The sequence below is a fragment of the Mesoplodon bidens genome (genome assembly GCF_964165515.1).
Source record: "Mesoplodon bidens genome assembly, chromosome: 3".
Classification (NCBI taxonomy): Eukaryota; Metazoa; Chordata; class Mammalia; order Artiodactyla; family Ziphiidae; genus Mesoplodon; species Mesoplodon bidens.
In genome coordinates this window covers 174,134,491-174,150,750 of record NC_138178.1, presented here as the reverse complement: position 1 = coordinate 174,150,750, position 16,260 = coordinate 174,134,491, and the positions used below count along the sequence as shown (strand labels likewise).

At 50.0% G+C, this 16,260-nt stretch overlaps 1 protein-coding gene across 5 annotated transcripts in view; it reads right to left on the bottom strand.

Annotated features, from left to right (window-relative positions):
• EVL (Enah/Vasp-like) overlaps positions 1–16,260 on the bottom strand; it is a 166,935-nt gene that overhangs the window by 67,609 nt on the left and 83,066 nt on the right. Inside the window, exon 1 of one of the 5 annotated variants that reach the window (XM_081228177.1) lies at positions 12,654–12,743. The exons of the other annotated variants lie outside the window; for them this stretch is intronic. Within the exon in view, the coding sequence (XP_081084303.1) occupies positions 12,654–12,664 (11 nt within the window). The 5' untranslated portion in view covers positions 12,665–12,743. Of the gene's footprint in view, positions 1–12,653; positions 12,744–16,260 lie in introns of those variants that run through there. 5 annotated transcript variants of the gene reach the window in all.

The following is a 16,260-nucleotide window of genomic DNA, read 5'->3' as shown; positions in this document are numbered from 1 at the left end:
TTTTTTTTTTGCGGTACGCGGGCCTCTCACTGTTGTGGCCTCTCCCGTTGTGGAGCACAGGCTCCGGACGCGCAGGCTCAGTGGCCATGGCTCACGGGCCCAGCCGCTCCGCAGCATGTGGGATCCTCCCGGACCGGGACACGAACCCGTGTCCCCTGCATCAGCAGGCGGACTCTCAACCACTGCGCCACCAGGGAAGCCCTATCTCTGCTTATTTTATTACCACTAACAAACCCTAAATGCAAGAAAATACTTGTTTACTTAAGATTTGTCTTATTATCCCTTTGGGATTTTTGTTTTGTTTTGCAGGAGTCAGCATTTTATTATTTTTTATTTTTACTGAGATATAATTGACATGTAACATTATATTAGCTTCAGGTGTATAACACAATGATTCAATGTTTATATATATTGCAAAATGATCACCACAGTAAGTCTAGTTAATATCCATCACCACACCTAGTTACGAAAATTTTTTCTTGTGTTTTGTTTTAATAAACTCTTGATTGCTCTCCAGCCTAGACATTGCCTCTGAGCGCCATATATTCACTGTCTTCTTGACACCTCCATTGGGATGAATACACAAACTCTATACTACACGCGCATTCACAGGCACCAGACACTTCATTTGTCTAAATCAGTTTTTTGAGGAAAGTTAATTTGGTAGACAAATATTAGAACGACTGAACTATTTTTTAAACACATATATACAAAATTCCCTTTACTAAACTGAAAAGGACTATTGCTACCCCTCCCCCCCAGCCCTGGCCCTGTACAACTTGCGCCAAAGCTGGTCCTCCTCAGGGCTCATCTCGGACAGGCTGCCTTCACGCGAGCAAACAACCACTGACTAGTGGGAGTCGGTCCAATGTGCCGTTTGGTTGGTTTCACATGGTGCTGAGCTGCCAGGCTGATGGACTTTTGCCCCCTGGGACCTAACAGGCTGCTCTGAGCTGCAGGTACAAGCAGAGTTTCTCTCCCAGGAGAAGGCTCTTTCAGAGCTTGCAGTCCAATTCGTCCCATTTTGGGCTTTTGTATGGGTATTTGTGGGCCCGGCAAAAAATTGAAGTCTGTAACTTCCCTCCCAGTGGCAGGTGAGACATACACTAACAAAGCTGGGACAGCTCTTTCGTCAGGACCTTAGAGGAGGAAGACGGCATCCTCTGGGCCTCAGTTTCCTCATCTGTACAAGGCTAGTCTGACCTCAGGGCCCCCCTCAGACAGCCATGCGTTCGTGCTGAGCTCTGCCCATAAGCCCAGCCCCAGGCCAGCAGTCAGTGTCTTGTCACTGGTTCAGCAGTTAACTCTTCTAGGCTATACGTCAGAGACCACTACTGAATCCCTGTTGAAATCTCTCACTTAAAAAGAAAAAGAGCAAACACACCCCAAACTTTCTGCATGTAACTGTGAAACATACTCACAGATATTCCTGGACTTCACATAAGAAACCACTGATGCACTTGTGGATAAAATGAATACACGGGAAAACACAGTAAAGGTAGCCTGAAGTCAGTCTCCACCTCTGCTTCTGTCTGTTCCTTCTGGAAAAGCGCAGCTTCCACGTCCCACCAGCTGTTGGACTCCCGCCCCGCCGCTCCCTACGTGACCGGGAATGAGGTCTCCGAACCTCTCTCGGGCTTGCGGTGACACCCCATCCTGGCCACGCTCTTTCCCATGCGCAGTGAATGTGGAATCCTTTCCACTCTACAAATACCTTTCGGGGCTTTTCCAGGCATTTACTACAAAAATTTGAAGGACAGAGTGTAATTTCATAAAGTAAGGGCAAAAAGGTGCAAAGCCAAAAAGGGAACAGGGCCAATGAAGAGAGGCTCCTTGGAAAACTAAGTCCAGGGTTGAGCTTGGAACCTGAACAGCACCTGGACCTGTAAGAAGAACCGGCCCCCGCAGCACTGTGCTCATCTCTACCTCTCACCGAAGCTCTTACCTGGCTGTCCTGTTTCTCAATACCTGCATCAGTGTCCGTCTGCCCCATTAGACGGTGAGCTCCTTGAAGGCAGGGGCTCTATTGCTTTCCCCTTCGTAAATCTGGTCCCTCGTGTGTTGCAGACACTACAAACTGTTGAATATATGACTCTCTACCTGTGACTAAGTGCATTTATGACCGCGTGCCCGTGGGAACAGTCCATCTACAATCCGACTCTGCTGATCCTCAGAGAGACTAGCTGCCGAATGAAAGCCTCGGTCACAGAGCACCGTCCGATCGCCGCGGCCTGGGATCTGAAAGTCAGGAGACCGCAGTGCTGACGGGGCGCCTACTGAGAGTGAGGCTCCCAGGAGGCCAGCTGGAGACACAGACCCGCCGCTCTGGGAAAGTGCAGGCTGCCCTCTCGGGGGTGCAGAGGGTCAGCCTAGGAGCGCACTCTGTCGCCTGGATCGCACCTCACCCTCCCCGCCAGCACTGGCCCAACCCAATGCCCAGCTCGGCCACTCCCTTCAGACGGAACAAGTCATCACATTCTGTCCTGAAGGCTGATCTTGTCGGTCCTGCTGGGCCGGGAACCCAGGCTTGCCTGGGACTGAGGCGTTTCCCGGGAGGTGGGGCAGGACACTCAGCGCTAAAACCAGGATGGTCCCAGGCAAAGCAGAGTGAGTGGTTACCCTCCTGGGAGCCTCCTCTCCCTCTCCACAATAACTATCACGGGAGTAAGTACCTAACAGACATCCCCTGAATTTGAGTTTGGCTGATGTAAGGTGACACGAGCTGGCACCACTCCCTGCTCCCAGCTGCTACCTCTCTAGCTCTCGTTTTCTCTTCGTCAAGCTGAGAAATGTGATACCTGGCCAGACAGACCTGCAAAACAGTGGCAGGTACAGTAAGTGGCATGAGGAAAAGCTACCCAGCATCTTCTCCGTGGGGTGGGCCATCACCCTGTGAGGAGCAGGCACTCCGGAGAGTAAGTGGGCAAAGCAGGGCTCGGAGACCCGGTGTGGGAGACACCCCCGCAGCACAGCCTGTGCCCCCCATGGGCAAGCCTCCGCCCTGGGGCTCTCGGCAAAGGCAGGACCCAACGGCCTGCGTGCTACGACCTAAACGCCCAAGGTGGCTCTCCAGGTCACACTTAGGAGCCTCTGACCTTAGTTTTCTCCTTAGAGGTTAAAAGAATAAGGGGTGGGCCTCCCTGGTGGCGCAGTGGTTGAGAGTCCGCCTGCCGATGCAGGGGATACGGGTTCGTGCCCCGGTCTGGGAGGATCCCATATGCCGCGGAGCGGCTGGGCCCGTGAGCCATGGCCGCTGGGCCTGCGCGTCCGGAGCCTGTGCTCCGCAGCGGGAGAGGCCACAACAGTGAGAGGCCCGCATACCGCAAAAAAAAAAAAAAAAAAAAAAAAAGAATAAGGGGTGAGGGCAGCTCCAATGCGGACACAGAAGGCGCCTCACACTGGCTTCACCTCAAGTCTTACCTCATGCAGATGTGCTGTTTACTTGAGCCAGTATGTCCCTTGTTCAAGACGACTTCTCTTTCCTACATCCACAGTTTGCATCTCACCTTTCTCAGATCAGTGCCACTGCCTTCAGGAAACACCTATCCATTCCCTGCCACTGTCCTGAAGGTCTGCTGATTTTCTCTCTCCCCCATGAGGCAGGTTTTTTGTGGTTGGTTTAAAGATGTTGCTCATCTCTGTAGCTCCAATAACTGGGACCTGCTGGATGCTCAGTAATTATCTCTGAATACATGCCTGCTTTTGAGTTGTGCGTAGCTCTGCCAGGCATCATACTTCTCAGCCTTCGAGGATTCTTTGGGGTGGGGTGGGGAGGGGGTCACGACCCACCTGAGATCAGGCCACCACTGCTTTCTCTTCCTGCATTAATTTAACAAATAAACCAAGAACACACCCCTTTCACTGAGTACCGACTATGAACCAAATATATCCCCACACCTGGTACTTAGAAAGCAGACCGTGTGTTGAACAGAAGCCATGGTCTGTGCCATCAAGGGAAGGCGCACGCGCACAGCCCATGGCACTCCAGGGGTGCAGAGCGCCCGCGGCAGAAGGGGAGCCTGGCGTGTCTGGCCCAGGGTGGGGGTGCGTGCGTCTCGGGCAGAGTGCCCGGTGTTCCTGGCCATCACCCTGGGCCGCCCGTTACTTCTCAACACGCACGCATGCCAGGGGAACCAGGAAGCCCGCACCAGGCGCACTGGCACTGCATCCCAATCCAGGGACCACGGAACAGGGATGGAAACACAGCCCTGTCAGAGCCGAGAAGCATTCGGAAGGAACTCTTTAGATGCAGCAGTCAGGCCAAGTGAAGGGGGCAAGTTTACCAATGTCCCACAGCTAATATGCGGGAGGCCGGGACTAGACTGCAGACCCCTTTCTGCTACACGATAGGGCTTCTCTGCCTCCTGAATAAAGCATTTTTACCACATGCAAGCTTTTCTCTTTTTTATGTCATTTTTTTCTGAACCATTTGACAGTTCCAGATATCATGATACATCAATCCTAAGGTTTTTACATTTCTTTAAAATAAGAATGTTCTAATATATAACTTAAACACCATTATTACATCTAAGAAAATTAGTAATTTACTAATAGATCCAATACAGAGCCCATATTAAAAGTTACCCAAGTTTCCCCAAAATGTTTTGACTTTTTATAGATCTAGGATCCGCTCATGCATTACATTTGGTTGTGTTGTCAGCTTACTCTCTTTTAAGCTAGAATGTTAGGCCATACTTATTTCCTGTTTTTCGCTGATATTGATTTTTGTGTGTGTGAAGAGATCAGGCCAATTGTGTTGGAGGCCGTCCCCGTCCTGGATTGTTTCCTCGTGACTAAATTCAGGGTAAACAGGAAGAACACAACACAGGTGGTAGTGGGCATTTATTCTACCACACCACATCGGGCAGCACACTCAGGCGCCTTCTCTTTGAGATGCAAGCTTGTCTACGGGAGCAGATGCCAGATCTCTCCAATGGAAAGGTACCTTTCTTCTTGGTAATGAGTAAATCCCCTATAGGGTGACCTTTCTTCCTCTTAATGGAAACAGGCCTGAAACAGGTTGGTGTTTTGTTCTAAACTTAAAATGTTATTCTGAAACAGTTCACGCCTGTGAGAAGTAGGTGCCCATGATCCCACCACTCAGGCCAGGAAACGTGATGTCATCTCAGAAAGCTGTTTAGCTCGAGAGGCCCCTGCATCCCAGTGCCCTCCTCTCAACCAGTGGGAGCCACCATCCTGAACTGGGTGCTTACCAATTCTGTGCATGCCTTTCATAGTACAATCACATAACGGACTATTTTACAGGAGTGGTTCTCAAACTTTTTTGGTCTCAGGACCCCTGTACGCCCGTATAAATTACTGAAGATGGCAGCTAATTATTAAAGAAATGCAAATCAAAACTACAGTGAGGTACCACCTTATACCAGTCAGAATGGCCATCATTAAAAAGTCTACAAATAACAAATGCTGGGGAGGATGTGGAGAAAAGGGAACCCTCCTACACCGCTGGCGGGAATGTAAATTGGTGCGGCCACTATGGAAAACAGTATGAAGGTTCTTCAAAAAACTAAAAACAGAATTACCATATGATCCTGCAATCCCACCCCTGGGCATATATCTGGACAAAACTATAATTCAAAAAGATACACGTACCCCTATGTTCACAGCAGCACTATTTACAATAGCCAAGACATGGAAGCAACCTAAATGTCCATCAACAGATGAATGGATAAAGAAGATGTGGTACCTATCTATACACAATGGAATATTACTCAGCCATAAAAAAGAATGAAACAATGCCATCGGCAGCAACATAGATGGACCTAGAGATTACCCTACTAAGCGAAGTCAGTCAGAAAGAGAAAGACAAATACCATATGATATCATTTATATGTGGGATCTAAAATATAACACAAATGAACCTATCTACAAAACAGAAAAAGACTCACAGACATAGAGAACAGACTTGTGGTTGCCAAGGGGGGAAGGGTGGGGAAGGGAAGAATTGGGAGACCGGGATTAGCAGATGCAAACTAGTTTATATAGGTATATATAGGATGGATAAACAGCAAGGTCCTACTGTATAGCACAGGGAACTATATTCAATATCCTGTGATAAACCATAATTGAGAAGAATATGAAAAAGAATGTATATACATGTATAACTGAATCACTTTGCTGTATAGCAGAAATTAACACAACATTGTAAATCAACTATACTTCAATAAAATAAATTTTAAAAAATTATTGAGGGTGCCAAAAAGCTTCTGTTTATGGAGATTAAGTCTATCTGTATTTACCATATTTGAAATTAAAACTAAGAATTTTTAAAAACACAAGCATACACTTCCTTGGCTGTCACCGTGACAATGTCAACACATGTCATGTAGCCTCTGGAAAATTCCACTTTGCACTCATAAGAGTGAAAAAGGCAAATAATGTCTCAGTGTTATTACAAATATAGTTTTGACTCACAGACCCCTAAAAGGGTAGGTCTTCTGATCACATTTTGAGGACTGCTGCATTACAGTAATGAAAACAATAAATTAGATCTGCACAGAATAACATGCATAATCTCAAATGGTGACTAAGCCCCATTTTTGTGAGTGTTAGAATTAAAGAAAGGCTTTGGGTAAATGAAGAATCAATTTGGTATCAAACCCAAATATCTTTTCTTCTACCCAAGTTGGTTGGGAGAGCCAGACTGCCACGTCATGTGCGGTCAAGACTATTTGCCTTTTCTCTGCTCTGATGCCAGTGTCCCGGATGCCTGGACAGCTGGCTCCACTTCTCTGTGAAGTCTAGTGGAATCTGGAACAAATACTCCAACCAACTGTTGAGAGGGCCTGACATCCTTAGGCTGAACCTGTCTCAACCCCTTCCCACACTTTCTCTCGAGGCCACCGACGCAGCCCTTCCCTGGGGGAACCATCTGACAGGCCATGTGGACACGAGGACCGCTCCAACTTCAAACATATTTAAATTCCACTCTATGCCTGTGTCCCCAGAGTCTGTGCCTCTGATCACTGTGGGAGTGGAACAGGTTTCAACACAGCCTTGGGACAGCTGCAGAGATCTGGCTGGGCCAAGGACTGGGGCAGTACGTGCACCTCCGAGGGTAAATTAATCGCCTGGGAATGAGACCTGGCTAAGCCTCGGCTGACACCCCTGATTATCGGCAGGGCGCTTCGGCTCAGATTCGCATCAGAATAAGTGCGTGCCATCCCCTGGCCACAGAGGCGGGTGCAGACCCTGCCCATGAACAGCTCTAGGCTGGGAGGGGAGGTGGTGAATGAACAGATGACTGATGGAGAGAAGCGTGGGCGCCACAGGAGGCCTGAGGTCTCCCGTCTCCCGTGGTATTAACAGTGGAAAATCGGAGACTACAAAGAAAGACAGAGATCAGGAGCCTTGATTCTAACTCTGACTGTCATTCTGGGCAAGTTCCTCAGCTCGTGTTGGAGCCAGGGCTCCCTGTGCGACCAGTCAGTAGTCAGCTGCCTGGGCACAGCCGTCACCACTTATTCCACAGCCCCTCAGAGCTTGAATAAGCAAACGTGGAAGAAGTCCCACGGCCTGGCCACACCACAGTGCCCCCCAGCCCACACCCTTGCCTCTGCTACAGGGTTTGGAAGACCGTCTCTAAGGGCAGCTGTTGTCTCCTTTGACATCTTGTCCTCACAGGCGAGTGTGAGTCCCGGAAGCTCACAGCCAGACGAGCCCTCAGAGATCATGCTGTCCGTTTGCTGTCCCGGGATGTGTAGCTAAAAGCTTAGCTTTTTTTTTTTTTTTTTTTTTGCGGTACATGGGCCTCTCATTGTTGTGGCTTCTCCCCCTGCGGAGCACAGGCTCCGGACGCACAGGCCCAGCAGCCATGGCTCACGGGCCCAGCCGTTCCATGGCACGTGGGATCTTCCCGGACCGGGGCACGAACCCGTGTCCCCTGCATTGGCAGGCAGACTCTCAACCACTGCGCCACCAGGGAAGCCCCAAAGCTTAGCTTTTGAAAAACACAGGAGACCTGGCTTCAAAGCCCAACTCTGCCAAGCGATACCAGTGTGACCTGGAGCAAGCAAGCTAACTTTGCTGACCCCTGTTCTACCAGTGAGATGGGCACAGCAACGTAACACCTCCGAGGATGAGGGTTAAGTACAACACATGTTGAATCGTATCAATACAATTAGCACAGTGCTTGGCATGTAACACTCAAAAAAGGGTACTGCTGCTACTTTTGTCTTTTAAGGGCCCAGGTGTCAAAGTCTAGACTAGCTCTCAACCATCTCTGCCTCAGGAAGCCCAGGGAACACAACACACTCCCATGAGAAGAACTTAGAGTCGTTATGGGAGTGTTTCTCCACTGCAGACACACTGGATTCTTTGAACAGGAGAAGACAGCGAAGTTTTAAGATGCTCTTCAAATGACTGGGCTACACATCCCGGGACAGCAAACGGACAGCATGATCTCTGAGGGCTCGTCTGGTTGTGAGCTTCCGGGACTCACACTCGCCTGTGAGGACAAGACGTCAAAGGAACAACAGCTGCCCTTAGAGACGGTCTTCCAAACCCTGTAGCAGAGGCAAGGGTGTGGGCTGGGGGGCACTGTGGTGTGGCCAGGCCGTGGGACTTCTTCCACGTTTGCTTATTCAAGCTCTGAGGGGCTGTGGAATAAGTGGTGACGGCTGTGCCCAGGCAGCTGACTACTGACTGGTCGCACAGGGAGCCCTGGCTCCATCACGAGCTGAGAACACACGAAACAGCCGCTCTCCTGGCTGCTTCTCCAAAAGGCCACACTGCGGAGCTCCGCTGGCGGCTCTGGTGGCCCAGCCATCTCCAGTATGATAACGGAAGTAGTTAATTAATCCCAGCAAGTTAATAAATGCGTATCGCTGGGCGCTGTTTTAGGCGCTGAGGATACACTAGTCAGCAAAACACAAAAACCCTCCGCTCTTGAACTTACATCCTTGTGGGGTGGAGACAGGTGACAAACAACAAATTAAAAAGTCATGTAATTTGTCAGCAGGTGACAAGTGCATTAGAAAACCAACCAAGCAAGCACAGTAAGGACAGGAGGGAGACGAGGGAAGAGGCTGGAATTACCCGGCCGCACCAGGAAGGGTCAGACGCGTCACTGAGGCGTGCGGTCCTCCCGCTGTGACGCGCTGAGCACCCGCTTCGCGCAGCCTCGTCAGCCAACACTTCCCGGGAAGCCGTCCTGCACCGGCTTAACCCCCACCGACCCAGCCAGTATGCAGGCTTGCACCCGGCCTTCCCCGCGTCCGCCCGGGGTTGGGTTTGATTCACTTCCCTCCTGCACACCACCCTGGATCGGGCGGGCAGTCTCAGAGGCTAGACCTCCACAGCACCTCCCGAATCCGGCCACTCTCCCGCTATGCCACTGGCTCCATCACTGGTCCCAGCCGTGGCCTGCCACCCGTGTGACTGCGGCAGCCTCCCCGACACCTTCCTGCCTCCATTCTTGTCGCACTACAGACCCTTATCCACTCGGTGGCCAGAGTGACTTTTCTTGAAGCTCTATCGGATGTCCTTCCCCTTGCGTAACCCCCTCCAAAGGCTTCTCAGGACACGACAAACACAGCCTGGACTCTTTCCGGGCTCCCGGGCTCTGCGTGATGAGGCCTGGCTGCCCCTCTGCCCCACCTCCCTTCACTCTCCCCTTATGTCGCTTCAGCCTCCCCGTTCTTTTCCTGACCTCTGGACGCACCAAGCCGTTCCCGTCTCAGGGTATTTCCCCTCGCTGTCCCTCCCCGTGTGGCCCCTCCTCATGTTTTCATGCTCAGGTTTGGCGTGGCTGCCTCGTGCCCTAGCCCAGGCCTGGGGGTGAAGGCTGCAGTGGGTGTGAGCAGGGCCCCGCCTCTGCCATCGCTCTAGCTGGCCTTCCCGCTTCTCCACGATTTTTCGACCGTGCGCCCGCTTCCTACTGCCCCTAGTGCAGTCTCAGGACGTCTGTCTTGCTCCCTGTCTCCCTGGCACCAAGAGCAGCCCCTTGGTCCCTTTTGAAACTCAGCCCTGGGACTTCCCTGGTGGTCCAGTGGGTAAGACTCTGCACTCCCAATGCAGGGGGCCTGGGCTCAATCCCTGGTCAGGAACTGGATCCCGCATGCATGCCGCAACTAAGAGTTCGCATGCCGCAACTAAGAGCCGGCGTGCTGCAACTAAAAAGATCCGACATGGCACAACAAAGATCCCTCATCCTGCAGTTAAGACCCAGAGCAGCCAAAAAATAAAAATAAATAAAAAATAAAAATACAACTCACCCCTATCCTTCAAGTCTACCCGAGACCCCACTTTCTCCCTGAAGTACTTCCTGGCAGCCCCCAACTTCTCAATTCCTGCCGCGCCTCCTGTCTACACTCACCATGGTCTACACCGCACTGGACTAAGGACCTGTGATCCCTTCATTCCTGAGAACGCCGTCTTCCCACTCGACCAGCTCAGGGGCAGGAGTGCAGAGCGTCTGCATCAGGAGACCCGCTCCAGCCTGGGTCTCTCACTTCCTGGGCAACTTACTCCCTGCCTCTCTACCGTGGTTTCTTCCGCTATCAAGTGGGAACAATAAAAGCAATACTTGCCACCTTCAGGATCGCCGTAGGCATTAAATGAAATCATGCCAGAGAGAGCGTGCTGTACGCTGGCACGTGCTCAAGAGAACTCCCCGGTCCCAGCCCAGGGTTGAGCGCTCAGAAAATGTTTCTTGACTGATGGATGGCCGGAGCTGGGACAGACCCATTTTCATGATGGGAAGGCCTTTTCCATCCCCACCACAGGAACCACGGTGACCCAGGAATCCAGCGACCACATCTCTGTTATATCAGCATGTGGAAAGCAAACCATCTACGGCTCTCACAGCTGCTGTATGTGCGGTCCCACTGGCACCGTGAGCGCAGGCAGCCTGGTACGGGGAGGGTGGGTGCAGAGAACCTGGGTTTTGGTTTGGCTGGACCACTAACTCACTCACCAAAGAACAAGTTCTGCCCCGGCTCTGGGCCTCAATTTCCCCAACTGTGTATACCTCAGAGCTGGACTAAATAAGTACTTTTCAGATTTCAAAATCATCATCACCAGCAACAATACAACTTCTTTTCCTCAAAGAAATATTGAGGAGTACTTTAAAAAGATAAAAGAGAGTGGATCTGGTTGAAGTGGAGGGTAAGATGCCTGAAGCACCACTAACCCAGGTGATCTACTGTAGACGGTCTCAACCTGCTTTCAAGATGGAAACTCCTAAGATTTCTACAACTTTAAAAGATTTTTAAGAACTGCTTTGCTTCCTCCTGGTTTACTTCTGATACTATTTTCTGCAATCAGTACTGGACAGGATAGAGTAGACTCAGCTTTTCAGTGTAGCTTTCGGCAGGTGATGACTTTGGTGCCTGCCCACTTTGGAAGCTAACGAGCCTTTGAAACGGAAAGTCTTGTTTGCCGCAGTTCCACCCACAAGTCCTCTAGAGCTCAAGGATGATAGAAAACTGGTTGCAAAGGAGCAGGAAAGGCCAACTGCGGCCCTGGCCTTGAGAGCTGCCAGCGCCTGGAGGAAGGGGCTCCGGCAGCCTGCCCAAGGCCGCGCCACGGTGCCAGAGCGCCGCCCTCGCCAAAGCTCCCCTGCCGACCAGGAGCATCGGATGGGCCCCACTTACTGTGTGTCAACTGCCATAACTCCCTGCAAAATGCTTCTAGAGAGCCCGTGTTGCATCCTGGGAGAAACGCTGGACACAGCTGTCCTCGGTGGTTCTCCTTCCAGTCCCTCCTCAACCAGCCGTGCAACCCTGAGCGAGGGCCACAGCCGATCGGAGGCCAGGCCTCCTTGCCCACAGAACAGCAGTGATGCCCCCTTCCTGAGCTAACCACCCAACACGGTTGAAAGAATCAAGAAAACTGGTGAAACAGCAGTTTGGGAATTGTGAAGTAATTTTAAAGGGGAGGGATTAAAACTTATGCTGAGACGCAAAGCTGCAGGGAGTCGATCAAGCCAGTGCCCCAAATCCCAGAGGATAAAGCTCTGTCCTACGATCCACAATATTTTATAGGGTCGCAGGGCAGCGGGAAATCATGTCTGAATCGTAATCTCACCTTTGGAAAGGGCGCTCACAACTACCCGTTCAGGACACAGACCGGCTGGTGCCCACACATGTGCTAAACCACAGCAGCCTGAGCGATCCGCGGTCTAACGCCAGTCCCAGGTCTCTCCAGCAGAAGGTCAGGGTTCTGGTGTGACAGCCCATGAGGCCTCAACTTGTACAACAGGCACCCCAGCTCCTCCTTCTGTGCGCAGTCTTCAGAGGAAACACCCTGATGCTTTCAGGCCATTCTGAAGCAGAGCCAGGACCCGTCCACGGCACCTCTCAGCCAAGCCCCCCCAGTCCCCTCAGATACTTCAGAGCCCCCTCTACCACCCGAGGCAGGCCTCTGACTTCTGGGGACGTGATCCTGACACACACGAAAAAGCCATTAGAGGTGACAGGCATCCAGAGACACAGGCCGGTGTAGTGGACAGGCCAGCAGATGGAGTGGGCAGGCTCTGTCATAACCTGCTGTGTGACCGTGAGAGAGTTCCCTGCCCTCTGGTCCTCGGTCTCCCCATCAGTACACCCGGGGGATCTGGGGAGACCTCTACAGTCCCCTTGAGTCTCGGTCTCCTCTGACGTCCCCCTGTCCCCTCTGGTCCCCGTACTCACACTGTGGCCATGGCTGCACGTCTGTAGCACAGGGAACCCGAGGAGGTAAGTCCTGTACTCCCACCAGGCCAGCTGATCAGAGGGCACAGACCCTCGGAAGGCAGCAGCTTGATTTTTAGACTCTACTTAAAACCAAACAGGAAAAGGAAGCTGAACCAGAGGCAAAGGAGAAACAAACCCCAGTTGAGAACTGAAACCTAGGTAAAAAATAGAGAAACAGAGCTCGTGGTGCACAGACCCACCAGTGTGGGCTGCCCGAAAGCGCCAGCGCTTTCTGCAGGGCCGGGATGGGGTGGCAGCCGGGCAGGGCGTGTGACAGGTCAAGGCCCAGACTCCCTCACCGGTCCGGACGCTGAGGCCCAGTGCCGAGGGCTTCCTACAAGCCTTCACGGAAAGGTGCCCTGGACCATCCTCCAGAGAATAAAAGATGACATGATGAGGTTATAGCTGGTGAAGGCTTCAGTTTTACTCCAGTATAAATTCTATACTTCTCACTAATGGTGACATTTCTGTCAGCAACTTAGGACCCAAAAGGAAAATTTCTGAGGAATGATGGAAACCTGGCCTTGTCACCGGCTCATTAAGGGAACCTGGGCTTCTGTTTCCTCAGCTGTAAAATGGGGCTAATAATTCTTAGTTTGCTTGTCTCCACAGGGTCCTCATGAAGATAAGGTCCATTCCCAATCTTTCATTCAAAATTGACTGAGGACTCACGAAGTGTCACGCACTGTGCTAGAAACTAGAGACAAAACATTGATGGGAACAGCAGTTACTTGTCCTTAAAGGGTTTTTGCGGTTTAGAAAGGAAGAGACTGACAGGTTAGCAAATTGATGTGTTAAGACGTTATTACTGATATGGTGGGAAACAGCTACACGGAGAACAGTACACAAGGAAGATCACTTCTAACCAGAGAGCTGCAAGCAAAGGCTGAAAGTGCATTTTCCAGGGATTTCAAAGACACACACGTCCCCTGAAGCCCAGCTTCAGGTTGCACACCACAAACTTTGACATGTTGTGGTTTTCATTTTCTCTTAGTTCAAAATAGTTTCTATTTTCCCCTGTGACTTCGTTTATCCGTAGATTACTGAGAAACATTGTGTTTAATTTCCAAATATTTGGTGTTATCTTACCTCTGTTATTATTATTTATTGCTAATTTAATTCTACTGTGGTCAAAGAACATACTTAGAATTTCTTCTTTTGCTTTTCCTGGTATGACTGCAGTCCTTTTAAATTTACTGAGACTTGTCTGATGGTCCAGCAGGTAGCTGATCTTGGTGAATGGACTACATGCACAAGAAAAGAAGATGTGTTCTGAAATTGGGTGCAGTTTTCTAAAAATGTCAATTAAGTCAAGGTGGTTAAAAGTGTCGTTCGGGGGCTTCCCTGGTGGCACAGTGGTTAAGAATTCGCCTGTCGATGCAGGAGACACGGGTTCGAGCCCTGGTCCGGGAAGATCCCACATGCTGCAGAGCAACTAAGCCCATGCACCACAACTACTGATCCTGCACTCTAGAGCCTGTGAGCCACAACTACTGAGCCCATGCACCTAGAGCCCGTGCTCCACACAAGAAGCCACCACAATGAAAAGCCCGCGCACAGCAACAAAGAGTAGCCCCCACTCACTACAACTAGAGAAAGCCTGCATGCAGCAAGAACTTCATAACTGCATAAATCCACTCCCATCCTTAATGGTCTAGTGGTCCTATGCATTATATATTCTCAATAGAATGTTGTATGTGTGTTTGTATTTTTTTTTTTTTTTTTTTTTTTATTTTTTTTATTTTTTGCGTTATGCGGGCCTCTCACTGTTGTGGCCTCTCCCCCCGCGGAGCGCAGGCTCCGGACGCACAGGCTCAGCGGCCATGGCTCACGGGCCCAGCCGCTCCGCGGCACGTGGGATCCTCCCGGACCGGGGCACGAACCCGCGTCCCCTGCAACGGCAGGCGGACTCCCAACCACTGCGCCACCAGGGAAGCCCTGTATTTTTTAATTATGGGAAAAAGTCTTTTATATTTACCCATATATATTTATCCTTCCCAGTATTCTTCATCCCTTTCTAAACATCTGAGTTGCCTGGTATCCTTTTTCTTCAGCCTGAGGAACTGCCATTAGCATTTCTTATACATCAGGTATGCTGGCGATAAATTCTCTTACTCTTCTTTTATCTGAAAAATAGCTTCATTTTGCTTACATACTTAAAGGCACTTTTTTTTTCTGAATAGAGAATTCTGAGATTTTTTTCTTTCCCTTTCAGCACCTTAAACATGTTGTTCTACTGTCTTCTGGCATCCATGGTATCTTGATGAGAAGTCAGCCGTCATTCGTATAATCCTCTCTATGTAAGTTTTCTTCTGTTATGATACACTGCACAGTCTTGGCTATGCTGTCTTCTTTTAAAGGTATTGAGTTTGTCCTGGCAGTTAGGTAAATTATTGGCAGGTCCTTTTAGTGTTAACAAGCTTGGATTAATTCTTCCTTAAGTTCTACTTCCATTTTGATTTAGCCCTAGGGTATGTCCCTTACTCAAGGGCATAGTCCTTACTCCTAATGTGTAGCTGTTCTGGGGTCTCAACTGAATGCCTAGGTGCTCGGTGAGGTCTCTCCATTCAGGTGGACAGGGATCTCCAGCATTTCCCAGCACTGCGTGCCCTTTGGCATCATCATTCAGCTCTTAGCCCTGGAGAAGGCAATCTGAGCTAGGTCTCACGGAGAGTGCCATTCTACTCATTCACAGCCAGCCCTCAGCCAACAACCCAAAGTGAATTCCCTACACAAAACTCAACATGGCTTCCCCTTCGCCATTTCCTTGCCCTGCAACATCCAGCTATTTCAGTAGCTTGGAATTCCAACAACTGACTCTTCCGCTTAGTAAGATCAGCTTTTAGCTTGGGTTCCACCATTCTGTGCCAAGACCAGAAAGAGACTCCAGGTAGAAAGCTACAGCCACTGTGGGGCTCATCATGTGCATTTCTACGCTCGAAGAGCGGGGTACTGTGCTGCCTGTTCAATATGCCTGAAAACAGCCAGAATTTAATAGTTTGTCTGAGTTTCAATATCCGTCACATATTTAGGAAGTCTGTATATTTTGTTCAGTGTCACAGTTGGTTTCGTCAAGATGACAAGTCTATTACGAATACTCTGTCATGGCCAGACGCAGAAGTTGATTATGATTATTAAAGTACCAAAGGGTATTCTTTTTCATTTCCTGAGCATTTCCTAAAGATATTAGTTTGAGTGTAAATATCCTCACTGTGAGAAATGTGCCTTTCACTTTCGTCCTTCATTTCCTCTGTCCTCCAAACATGTTACTACTGTTTTTTCTTGGTTTCAATAAGTAGGTAACAGGTAAGAGTGAATCTTTTGGGGGCATTTAAAAAAAAACTCTACCATCTGGCTTAATACAGCACTTGAGTAGGATTATGCGATGGAGCAAGAAATGTGGAAAGATTTATGAACAGGGTGTCATGAGACATGGATTCTAGCCCTTGCTTTATTATTGGCATGCTGTATGTCCTTGGGCATTCACTTCCTCACTTTCGACCCTGGCTTCCTCATCTGTTCAATGAAAGGACTGGTTACGTTAATAACTATGGGCTGCAGGTAC